This window comes from Pagrus pagrus (genome assembly GCF_965226575.1).
Source record: "Pagrus pagrus genome assembly, chromosome: 12".
NCBI lineage: Eukaryota > Metazoa > Chordata > Actinopteri > Spariformes > Sparidae > Pagrus > Pagrus pagrus.
The window spans coordinates 14841049-14853610 of record NC_140196.1 but is presented as its reverse complement, the minus strand read 5'-3'; the positions used below and the strand labels follow the sequence as shown (position 1 = coordinate 14853610).

The window sequence follows — 12562 nt, the reverse complement described above, 5'->3', positions numbered from 1 at the left end:
CACCAGGCACAAAGAAAAAAAGAATACATACACAGGAAAATATGACAGTACTTGTGTGCTTTCTATATTTTTATTGCAATGATAAGATACAGATATATTTCCAGACATCCAGTTTTATTAAATTATACTCCAATATTGCATGAGACAGTCTTCAGAATGACACTGATCCAAATGTGGACAACTAGGTGATCAAAAGACACGTTTTTTTGACCAGAGATAAAACATGGATGTTTTACAATTTCACTTTTTATTTCCCCCAGAAATGTGCGATGAGAAGCAGCAGCATAGAGAGTAATACTACAATATACAACAGACCGATACTGTGCAAGAGTCAAGAACAACTGGGAGAATTATCTTTTCTTTTTTTCTCTTTAGTGAAATGGTATATGGCCAATATTCAGAGTACAGCAACTGGCAACTCAGGACACAGAGATGCACTTTGCCCGTTTGGGGAAGAAAAAAACAAACAAAAAACAGAGATATTGGAAAGAAAACAAGAGCAACAACAAGGTGGTTTGTGAGAGCTACAAAGCTCAGTGGGATTACAGAGAACAAACTACTAAATACAGTCTAGATGAGTTCATTTTTAGACAAAACAAAAGGACAACTGTACAGAAAGCTGTGTGAAATATCAGATTGAGTAAGAACCGTCAGTGTTACAACAAGCCACTGGGTTAGCTCTGGTTAATGACTGACCTTTTTTAAGTGAGAAACAGACTTGGCAGCGCACAACCAACCAGATCACACATCCAATGTTAAAATAAAATACAGAAAAATGCTGATATCTAATAAATTCCCACTGTTTTCTAACCCCAGATGTCACCTTAAATAACGAGTAAAAAAAATAAAAGCATGACAAACACTGCGAACAAAAAAATTAAACCTCCTAATGCAAAAGAAAGTAAGGGAGGAAAAAGAAGCTGTTTGATAGTTTTAGACTGTAAGTATATATTTGATATATCAATAGAATCCATATATAAATGATACATTTCTATTTTTTTTTTAAATATAATCCTCGCTATGACTAAAAAGAGCGTCTAAGACATTTCTAGCCAGAAGTTAACGTGAAGGAACAGCTTGGACCTCGGCCGCCAGTTACTGGGCTTCGACTGGAAATTAAACTGTCGCCTGGTTCACACATGACGGCTTGTGTGAGACTGATCTGGATGGGAGTCTAGTGCGAACACCTTTTAAATGGTTTCATTGAGACCAAAAATCTTTGCTTAGCTACACACTAACAACCCCGTGCTGTGCTTTTTCTTAAAGGATAAGTTCACCCAAAAATGGAAATGTAGTGATTATCTACTCATCCCCATTCTGATGGAAAGTGGGCTGAAGTTTAATAGTTCACAAAACATTTCTGGAGCTTCACAGCAAAACAGTGCTGCCGCATTCTCCTGAACAACTGAAGCAGATGGGGACTTGTTTTAAAGCGTAAAAAACAACCAGAAAAAACATAAAATGGCTCCATACAGCTCGTCTGGCATAATTCAATGCCACTTTTACACCAAAATTTGCGCGCATATGTAGGCTTTTTAAACCCGCGTAAACCAGCTAAGAATAGGCATTCGACTTTTTCACATATCCAGGAGACGAGATTGCCTTTCTGTTTTTTTCCCCTTGTGTCACACTCATCGTTACATACACGCCGGAAAAGCAGGGAACCATAGAAAGCCACAGATCATGCTCTTAAACTTGTAAAAAAAAAAAAGGTCATAAATAGCATTCTGAATTAGACACATAATTTTTTCCGGTGCTGATAACAGGAGTTTCAAGGAGTGAGACATCTTGCTCCTTTCCACATCTCTGTTGAGGTTACAATGTCACTATTTTAATATCTTTAACTTCAGTCTCTCTTTCAAACTTGGCGACGACTGAACGATGTTCAACTGCTGCTTAAACAGAGATGGACTTAAAAATATCGACAAGCCTCAACTTGAACACGTCATATCATTGCGCCTGACACGGGGCAAAAGTAGAGTGTTGCTAAATGCCAATTATACACATTTACATTGAGGACAAAAGCCAGGCGTGTACAAGTGTCAGGGGCTTTTTTTTTCTAGTGTGAAAGTCTCTGGAAGACTTGAGATCCAAAGCTGATTTGAAAACAAGTTACTTTCACCTTTTAAAGACAAAATCTTCACTGTAGTTGCTAAGCGTGTTAGCACACATCCCATCTTAAGTGGTAGCAGGAGCTCGACTGTGCGTTAAGGGTCTGAATAAAGTCAAAACAGTTTGGGATCTTGGGACTTCCAGAGACTTGGATTATGATGGATGAGCCATATGGAGCAATTTTATTTATTTAGGTTGTTTAAAAGAACGCTGCAACACAGTTTTGCTGTAAAGCTCTAGAAATGTTTTATGGACTACAAAACTTCACCTGACTTTCCATCAACATGGGGGCAAGTGGACAATGACTGAATTTTCATTTTTGGGTGAATTTATCCTTTAATCCTTATTCTGTTCCAAAGATGTGAAAGGTTTGTGGAGTTTGACACCGCAGTTACAAAAATGAACGAATTAACAAAACGTACCCCTCGCTCTCGCTCTCCACATTAAATCAGCATGCAGAACATCGTTATTATCAGATGTGTTTGGCACTAGAGTTCGCTTAACTTTATATCTGGTTCTGTTTGTAAATCAGTGAACATCTTCTAGGTTTAGTTGTACAACAAATGCTGTGATCTTTTTTTAAAAAAGAAAATTAAGTACGCCAGCTGTGTCCCAGTTGCTCACATTTACTCTTAAAGATGAGTCCCACATTAAACATGAACTAGAAGTACTTCAGACTGTAAAAATAAAAAAACTGAGAATGGCAAGTACCTCAAAGAGCCGTTCTACTCTGTTCTCCATCCATCTTCAATATGGTCGTTTTTTTAGGTTCCTGGGCGTAAACTACAGGATTTGGTCCATCTGGCTTCGTTCAGGTTTCAAAGCTGGTCACTTTGTTTTAATGGCTGCCTGAGAGAGCTGTCAGACTCGTGAAAAGTGCTCCTGACATCTCACCAAAACAACCAAAAACAGGTGAAAGAACCAGGGCTTTCTGTGATTGTACCCACAACATGGAGCTAAAAAAAAAATAGGGGGGGTAAAGAAAGCGGCACGTCTTCTCTTACAGGTTGCTTTAGCATTACAGCTCTTCTCCGTCATCTGTATCTAAGATCAGGATCTGACCTCACGGATATCACATCCAAATGTAACCAAAGACTGGGGACATAAATAAAACATTCTGAGTTGAAAAAGCTACTTCATGACATAAGAAAGAAATGAAAACCCTCCATCAGGGCTGAATTTTAGTTGACGACTTCCTCAGGCAGGTTTTCATTCGAACATAAATAACATTTGGGTGGGTGGAATCAGATCCACCATAAGGCTTCTTCTTTTTTGACGATTTGATTTCCCCGTACATTGTCGTAGCCGTTTGCTTTTCACCGCCCTGTCTATCCCGGTACTGGTCTATCGGTACTGTTTAGTGGAAGATCTCAACGACAAGAGATGGAGACTCTCCTCGGCCTCGGCGGGCTCAGAGAGGCCGGACGAGCAGGTCCTGGGATCACAGGAGAAAGGGAGGGAAGGACAGAGAGAGAGAAGTAGAGAGTGATGGGGTTGTAAAGAGTTTATGTTTCAGCAGTCTGGGGTTTAGTCTCACTCCCACCCCCTTCTTTCCTCTCTTCTTGCGTCTCCTCGTCTTCCTCCTCCACGTCTTCCTCCTCCTCCTCTTCCGTGTGCTGCTCCAGCTCCTCCCTGGTGATCATCTCGAAGTCGTTTCCGTTGCTGTGCTGCGAGCCTTCGTCCTCCCGGCGGTCGCTGTCTGTGTCCGAGTGTCGATCCGTCCCTTCCCCCTCCGCTTCTTTACTCTCCTCTGGCGCCGCCTCTTTGCTCTCCTCCTCTTCTTCCTCATCCTCCTCGTCGCCGTCCTTCTTCTCGCTGTCTGACTTCTCGTCGCTGTCCGACTTCTGAGCCTTGCTGGAGGAGCCGCTGTCCTTGTCGTCCGTCTTGTCCGAGCCCTTCTTGCTGCTGGTTCGTGGTCCTTTGTACTCGTGAGTGTAGAGCGGCCTGAACGAGTCGATGAAGCCGACGTCTGCCGTCAGGTTGGGGAGGAACCAGAAGTGGTGCCGCCCGCCCGTCACCAGCCAGATGATGAGGAAGAGGATGCAGCGGGCTGAGGAGAGACACAACAATCAGTGGGATCAATTTTAAAATACAGCAGTTTAAATCTATCATCTGTGTGTCTCTACTTGATTGACTTTAATGGGATTAAAATCTTGTTTAAAACCTCTGCTGTTCATCAGTGCCAGACACAGATTTGTCTGTATCTCCAGTCTGTTATTGTTTTTGTAAACTTGGATTTATTACGTTACATATCTCTGTCACAAGTGTTTGATTACCTCGAATGATTACTGCAAAATAATGTGTAAATATCGGCCAATGTATCAATATCAGAATTTTTAAATGCGTAATATTGATATCAGCCCCAAAAGTGGAGTATCGGTTTCAGTGAAAAATGAAAATTTTAATCCAAAAATCATCATTCACACTAAAAGTGAATCATATCACATTCATAAGACCTGTCAAAATAATTGCAGTATTAATTTTCTACCATATCGCGCAGCCCTCATAATACACTACATGTTGCCACATTGGCTTGACAATTCTTTGTACGTTAAAATCAAAAATGACCGCTTAGCCTGAAATTCTACCTCCACAAGACATTAATGGCTTTGATTCAGAGCATCAGAGACGTATAACTTAACTTTACGTTATCATTCAAGTGAGTGGTGAAGTTGTACTGGACTGCTTTTTATTCTGAAATGCATGAACAACCCAGAACAGCAACATGACTGTGTTTGAGGCAAGACTCCTCTCTCCACCATGCCATAGCAGAGGCCTCTCTCTACTCTGGCATGTTTTAATTATGCTTTGATTAGTAATAAATATTTCTGGTGGGCTTTTTTCTATTAAATTGAATGGCAACAGATGCCTTGTGGGAACCTCTAACTATTTTTACAGGTATCAGTGTGGTCTTTTTAATGAAGTACTTACCAACAGCAAGTAGCAATATACTGGCCACAAAGCAGCCTGCTGCGACACTTAGATAGTAAACTCCTACACGCATTTCTGCCGGCCACAGCGGGAACAGCGTTGCTGCGATCACTGCGATGACTGAAAGACAGAACACACACACGCAGATTGTGTGAGTACAGAAAATTAAAATCAGCTGCAACCAGTTAAAGACAACCCTCTATTGACTCACCAAGTATCAGCCCCATGGCGAAGGTCTTGAAATGGACGGGATCGTAAATCCAAACATACACCTGAAGAAAAAAAGACACATTTAGGGTTTTTATGTCTGTAAGGGTTGCAAACAACTCCCACATTGCATTATGGTTGCACGCTCACCTCATTTCCATCAAGAAACAGCTGATCCTCGTGAGGCTCCAGCTTAAACTTCTTCTTCACCTCCTTCTTCTTCTTGGGGGTTCCAGGACTGTCATCCTAATCAAAACAAACAGCATTTTAATATAAAACCTGTGCTTACAAATCACATTTTACAGTGTACAGTGTGACCTACATAATGGTTAAAGAGACAGACCATAGACGCTTACTGTGGGGTTTCACAATAAAACAAATGTTTGAAAATTTGAGAAAAACACTTCATTGGTTTCTTGCCAGGATTCAGCAGAGAAGATTGATGTCAGTTTAATGTATGTGTGCTAAATATGAAGCTACAACCGGCTAACTTAGCTGAGCACAAAGACTTTCCATTACTCCTGGAGACCTGTAACTCTGCACTTTAAACTGGAGCAGCAGAGTCAATAACAGACATTTTACTGTCAGGTTAGAAGGCCGATCAGATCAGCAGAGTCAAGGCGACTCTCACAGGTCATAAAACAAACACATGAAGCTGAAATCAGTCTGTGACGTGTGCAACATTGACGACCCACTTAAAGACTGATCCAACAAATATGTTTTCAAGCTTACTTGTAAATTTGTAGGTCAGAATTTTTACAAGACAGATCAAAAAATAAAAGCTCCCACAGTGATAAAACAATCTGGGTTTTTTTCCATCAGAGCGGACAAAAGCGTTGGGTTACGTACGCTCTTCTCTTTCTTGGTTTCAGCAGCCTCCAACTCTTTCTTCTTCTCTTTCTCCTTCTTCCCTTTTTTCTCCTCCTCTTTGCTGCTGTCTCCCTTCGCTTTCTCCTTCTCCTTCTCCTTCTCTTTCTCTTTCTCCTTTTCCTTTTCCTTTTCCTTTTCCTTCTCCTTCTCCTTCTCTTTCTTGGTGTCTTTCTCTGGTTTTTTCTTCATCACTTTGAGAGCCCGGTGGAAGAATTGCTTCTTTAGGAGTCTACAAAGGAAGGAGGAGAACGATTAATCATTACTGTCGAAAAAGGAAGTCAAGTCATTTTTAAGCAAATATGCCAAAAACTCATTAGTTTCATGTGATGGATTTATTTTCTAGTCATTTTATTTTTTTCTTATAATCTGGGTCCTCTGCCAGTCTGAAATGAAGTTCAAAAGATCTCTCTATACTGCGACATTTCTATTTTAGAAGGAGCAACTTCAGTGTGCCCAAATTATGGGAGATTGTGGACAATTTTCCTTTTATAGACTGAATGAATTGACAAAACAAGAAAATAATCAGTACATTAAAATAATCGTTAATTCAGCCCCACACACCAGTTACCACATTGCAGGCTTCCTTGATTTAGGATTAAAATCCTGCATATGACGAATGTTTATTGATCTACAGTATCAGATGTGCAGGAGTGTGTTACGCAGCTGACCTGTTGCAGTAATCCACCACAGACTCTCTGGTGGTGAACAGTGCCTCCTCTCCCTTCTTAGCCTTGGCCCACTTGGAGTCCAGCAGACAGTCCACTGCCTTGGAGGCTAAAATACAGGGCACAAGCACAAATGTTAAAAAACACAGTAACAAAGTATTACTGCAGTCATTGTCCTGGTAAACAGTGTTCTTACAGCTTTTATGAGATGTGAGGCAGCTGAAAATGTGTAATTGGTGTGAAAAACGTTGAGGAGGGGATTATTCTTGGATGTTTCATCACGTTGAGCACATTGTCAAACTGGTTTCACTTTGTCATTTGGTACATTCCCGTCATAAAAACTGATTGTAGCTGCTGAAGAATGCCAACTCATCCCTTTATTTGTCAACAATGGACAGAAATTAACCTTGAATCATGGCTACAGGTTGCATTCGGGTGCTGACATATTACTGTCCACAGCAGAGGCCAGCAATTGTAAGGCCATGTGATGGTAATTGGAGGAATAACTGGCTTCAGCAGTCATACCCTATTCTACCCACAACTACTGAGCAAACATTTCCCACAACTGACAAATGAATTCCAGCATGCCACAGAACAAGACAAATATAAACACTGAGTGGGTGAATCAGGTCTGCAAACAGGAATGAAGTGGAAAAGTTTGTCAAAGAACATGACAACTTGAGCAACTCTTTGCCCAAAAACTACTAACAGGCAACAGGGAAGACATTTTCATTGACGGTGACAAGATTAAACGTTCGGTAGACACAGTAAACTGTCTGTGGCTTCGAAAACAAACAGAGGGCAGGGTTTAACAGCAATCTCCCGACTCACACCCACTGTCTCATTCCTGTGTGTTTTGTCTGTTGCCTCGCATCCCACAGCTGAGCACTAACCAATAAAGTAGTCGACTCGGTGTCCCATCATGTTCGTGGACTTGGTGGGGCAGTTGAATCTGAGGTACTTGGCCACCGCCTTCTCCTCCTTGGTGGGCTCGCTCACCTCCTGCAAAGCACAGACAAACACACAGATAAAAACGTGCATACGAAAACAACATCACAGTCAGTCCTCAGAGCTGGTCAAATCATGGGACAGATAATTTACAATTAAACATTAGACATTAAAGCTCTCTTACTCGCTAAATTATGTTGCAAATTCAAGTTTTACCAACCCACACTAAACAGTTGTATGACAAATGACAAATTAGCAGAAGTTTGTGTCTAACCAATCACCTGTAAGTCTAATTTTCATGTCCAGAATCAATATTTCACTATGAATTAATCCGAGTGAACACATCCGATATGAGTCAACACAAATACAAAAAAAATAGTGCATCTATGTATTACAAGAGTTAACACATTACATTCATCAGTATCATGTGTAGAAGTATCTTCTGCACTGCTTTACACTACAGAAGTGTGTCTTCTATTGAGGTCAGTCCTTTTAATGTCAGAACAGGTGTGGTGGGTAGGAAGTGGGAGTGAGGACTCATTTTCAATAGTTTAAATAGAATTTAAATAGAACAGCTTGTTTATTCAGTCATGGAAAAATAAAAGTTTGTATTACAACGTTTTCATTATTGTAAAAATTAAAGTTCTAATGTCATAATTCTTCAAAAACTACATAGTGCCGCTTTAATGTATACAGTGGTATGAAAATTGATTGCATACATTTGCTTATTATCTTAAGGAACTGAATTCTATTGTATTAGTGTTATTATAAATATATTTCAAGTAAATATAACGTTTCATGTCTGTCAGGACATTTGATCAAAAACCCTTCTGTTTTCACCCCATTTAGGGTCATTGTAACTTATGATAATGACAATAATAAAACTGTACACCACAATTCTGTAAATATTTCATACCATTGCCTCCCTAGAGGTAACCTAAAATGGTTTAAATAATGTTGAAAAGCCTCCAAACTGTAAAAAGTGTCTCCATCTCTGAAGATGGCTACACTTTCTGTGTACTTTGCAAACCCAGTTTCATATACTGTACATGTTCATGTATAGTGAAAACAGAAAGCGGCCACATCTTCTTCCTGCCTTCTGAGAACATCTGCACTTTCTGCCAGCAGCACTAAGTCACATGCCGACACAGAGAGAACGAGTGTATCAGCACAGAGAGCGCTGCTTTATCCAGTCCAGCTGGCTCCGAGCAGCAACATGAGGAAGACGAGGCCATCAAACAAGCCTTTGTTTAAGGAAGCAGGTATCACAGGTAGTCACACAGCTCAGTTACATGAGACCTGCATGGAAAGCCCCCTGTTTCCATCTATAAGATCTACCTGGCAGGAACACGTGAGGATTAGCTACTGTGATCTAACTGTGTGCCTATGAAGCATATGCACAGTATGTGAAGAATGATTGTTCTCCACACCAAGACCAAAGTACCAGTCCTTTAAAATGTATATCCAAGAAACAGTTCTGGCTTGATATGCGATTCATTACAACCCCTGACTGCAGTAAAGTACAATCTATAACGTCCTCTTTCGTTGTGGTCGACACATAAAGGAGATAACAGTGTGCGTTGTTGTGCAACTTACTGTAACATGCAGAGACATACACCTACAGTAGATGTGTGAATTAAAGAGAATAGCTACCTCAAAGTAATGCAAAAAAATCTTATTTCCATGAAAGTTGAAGTTGAACCTGTCTTATAAAGGTGGTGAACCAACTTTATGGTCATTTTTAAAGCCGTGTAGTTTGTGGTCATGTTGAACTATATTGCATTATACTGAGAGGTGTTTCTACTAGACAACGTCAAGTGTCTTAAAACTGTTTCAACAAAATTGAACCTCATCACCTTCATGAAGGCAGGATCTAATTACTGCAGGCCTGTTGAATTAGCGAGCATTAGTTACAGTATTTAGGTGTGCCAAGTATCTGGCAACCAAGTGTAATAGTCTTGGCTGCAAACTCATGTGAAACCTCAAACGCTGTGATATAAGGCACGATCACAGAGGAACTGTGTGTAATGTGAAGTGGTGATGTTTAACAGACCTGCCTCTTTTGGTTGTGCTGTGCTCATAAATGAGATAACAGTATGTGTCATTATGCAACTGTACTCGAACAGGCAAGAGAACTACAGTCAGTCAGGTACCAGGCTATTAGGTACATCTAGCTCAAACTAATGCAGCCTAATGCAAGAATTAATCCTCCCTACATGAATGCTACAATGTCCAGTTTTTGCTAAAGCTGCTGATTCAACTGTTTGGCCATTTTGGAGGCTGTAATTGCGGCGCTGTTGAATTATAATGTGTCACACTAACCGGTGTAAGGCAGCAGAGGCTAATATTTAGTCTACATTGATAGAAACATTTCAAAAACTGTGTCAACACAAACTGACATTTTTTATTGCTGGGTTTTTTTATTAGCTTGCATAAGTTTCCGATATGTGTATGTACATAACTGGCTACCGAGTAACATTCTTTGTTATAAAACCATCAAATGCTGTCAGGCAGACCACAATCAAAGGCTATTTAAGAATGAAAAGAGAAAGACAATTGTGACCAAAAAAGGAGATAATTATTTGCAAGCAGAGTGATGATGCTGTAATAAACAGGCCTCTTTCGTCACGGTTCACTCAGTGGTATATGTTGTGACACAGCTGCACTTACACATACAAAAGAACTATTTTATAATGCTGGCCTGAGGCCCTGCAGTAGGCAAATTCAACATTGTCATTCTACAGTTACAACACACGGAGTGAAAGGTTCAGCTTAGCTTATCCCACTGCTCTGTAGGACACTTTTTCTGTGTCCCAAATCCATTCTACATACTAACAGTATACAGTATGTTCTGTATTTGTTTTATAATTAGTATGTGCTTACAGGGAATTATACATCGCCACTGCCAACTACACAAAAATGGCACAATGTTTAGTAGTTTTATCCAGCTGTGAGCTGCCCTGCCATTTTCTTTGTGTAGTACTACATTTCAAATATCTGTATTATTTCTACATACTATTTTTTGAGTATTCTATAATTTGTCCCCTTTCCAGTTTCATCACACAACAAACTTAGGAAAATAAAGATCTTAGCCTCAGAGTTGAGAATAACCAGTGAGGGACTGATACAAACAGCAATTTACTGAAGTGCTGTACTTGTGTACAATTTCAAAGTACTTTGCTTTGGTATTTCCATCTTCTGCTACTTTATACTTTCACTCCACTTCATTTATTTTATAGCTTTCGCACGCAAATTTAGATTATTCAGTGCTGATTGGCTATTAGTCATAACACCAGATAGTGTTGTGGACACTGTGACCACTAACAGACAGTTGATGCTGAATCAGAGCCAAAGTACTACATTTTAATCTTTTTTCTTTATTTTATCGTCAATCAGACACAAAAACCACAGATACCGATAATCATAAAGCTGCTGAATATTGGACAGACTGATAGTCGATCTACACCAAGAGGACACAGCTCCTGTCTGAATGAAAACAAACAATCACACTGAATCAAACTGATTCCAGTTGGAGTTTTTTCTATTCTGGACTTTGTGCCTATGCATCACTGAACATCTGGAATGGGAGCCTTCTCTAGACTTCTTCATCTGTTCTTTCCAGGTGATTTAGAAGTAATCTAATTACACTACCAGTGTCTGTCTTCGTTCATAAACAGATCAGGGTAGTGTACCGTTTTAGGGAGAAGCTTGTGATTGAAAGCTCAGACAACCAAACTGATTGTTCTCTGTCTTGTGGTGATGTTTAAGTTGTCTGAACCTGTAGCCACTGTGCAAACTGTTGCTTTAGTAAAATCACTGATCCAGTCTTTACAGCGGTCCCGGAGCCACACTACCTTGCTGCTCCATACACAGTAAGCAACATGATGATGTCCTGTGTTGACTCATTAATTAAAATTCCCGCAGATTGCCCCACGTTATGTAAACACGCCTGGTTAGAGCTGACGCAGCTTAGCCAGCAAACGTTTAAAGCCAGCTCAATCACAATTAAAAACGTCCGACTGGAGAGACAGCTCGCTGGCCGACAGTTACAACACAGGTTTGATGTGTAGACCAGTGTGTGGATGTTACAAGCGGGCTGTATAACCGGCTCGGAAACGTCTTATCAAAATACAAACACTAACATTTGTTTTCGCTAGCCCGCTAATGCTAGCTACCGTTAGCCATCATATGGCTTCATATGTCGCTTGTTAACGGCTCCTCGCGAGGATGCTGCCATGAACAAACGTCCTGCAACAGGTCGTGAATCAGAGACCGACGTTTATTCGTTGTGCTCCGACTCGCACAGGCAGTAATTTTTGTGAATTAAGTGATGTTACCTGGATCCGTTTCTTGTGCCTCCTGCGCTCCGCCATGATCCTCCAACTCAGCTCCTCCGGCGTGCACGCGCATAGGGCCTGTAGTATCGCGAGACTAACAGAGTAACGGTGGGACACAACGGGAATTTCATTCATAAGTGATAAAAACTAACCAAACAATCTCGACTCAGGGTTTTATTTATCAGAATAATCACTCTTTATTCATATACCGTGTATCATAATACTGCTAAATCTAATCTTGTGGTAAGTATGATTGTACTTTACTTGAGTATTTATATATTCTGCTAGGCCAACCTGACATATTAATACTCAGTGTTGTAAAAAGTACCCAAAATTCATATTTGAGTAAAACTAAAGGTATTTTGTTAATGTATTACTTTGGTAAAAGTAAAAGGCATCCACATGAATAGTACTTGAGTAAAAGTGAGTAATTTTCTGGTAATAAATATAGGCTACTTAAGCATCAGAAGTACAAATGATACTTATTTAGCT

General features: G+C 40.2%; 1 protein-coding gene across 1 annotated transcript; it reads right to left on the bottom strand.

Moving 5' to 3' along the window:
- Positions 1-51: 51 nt before the first annotated feature.
- Positions 52-12155, bottom strand: sec62 (SEC62 homolog, preprotein translocation factor). The gene is made up of 8 exons (XM_084370215.1): positions 12071-12155; positions 7679-7787; positions 6789-6894; positions 6100-6349; positions 5401-5496; positions 5255-5315; positions 5044-5163; positions 52-4162 (listed from the first exon to the last, which is right to left on the bottom strand). Exons 1-8 carry the CDS (start codon positions 12104-12106, stop codon positions 3618-3620), a joined length of 1323 nt encoding a protein of 440 aa, XP_084226341.1. The 5' UTR covers positions 12107-12155; the 3' UTR covers positions 52-3617.
- Positions 12156-12562: the final 407 nt, after the last annotated feature.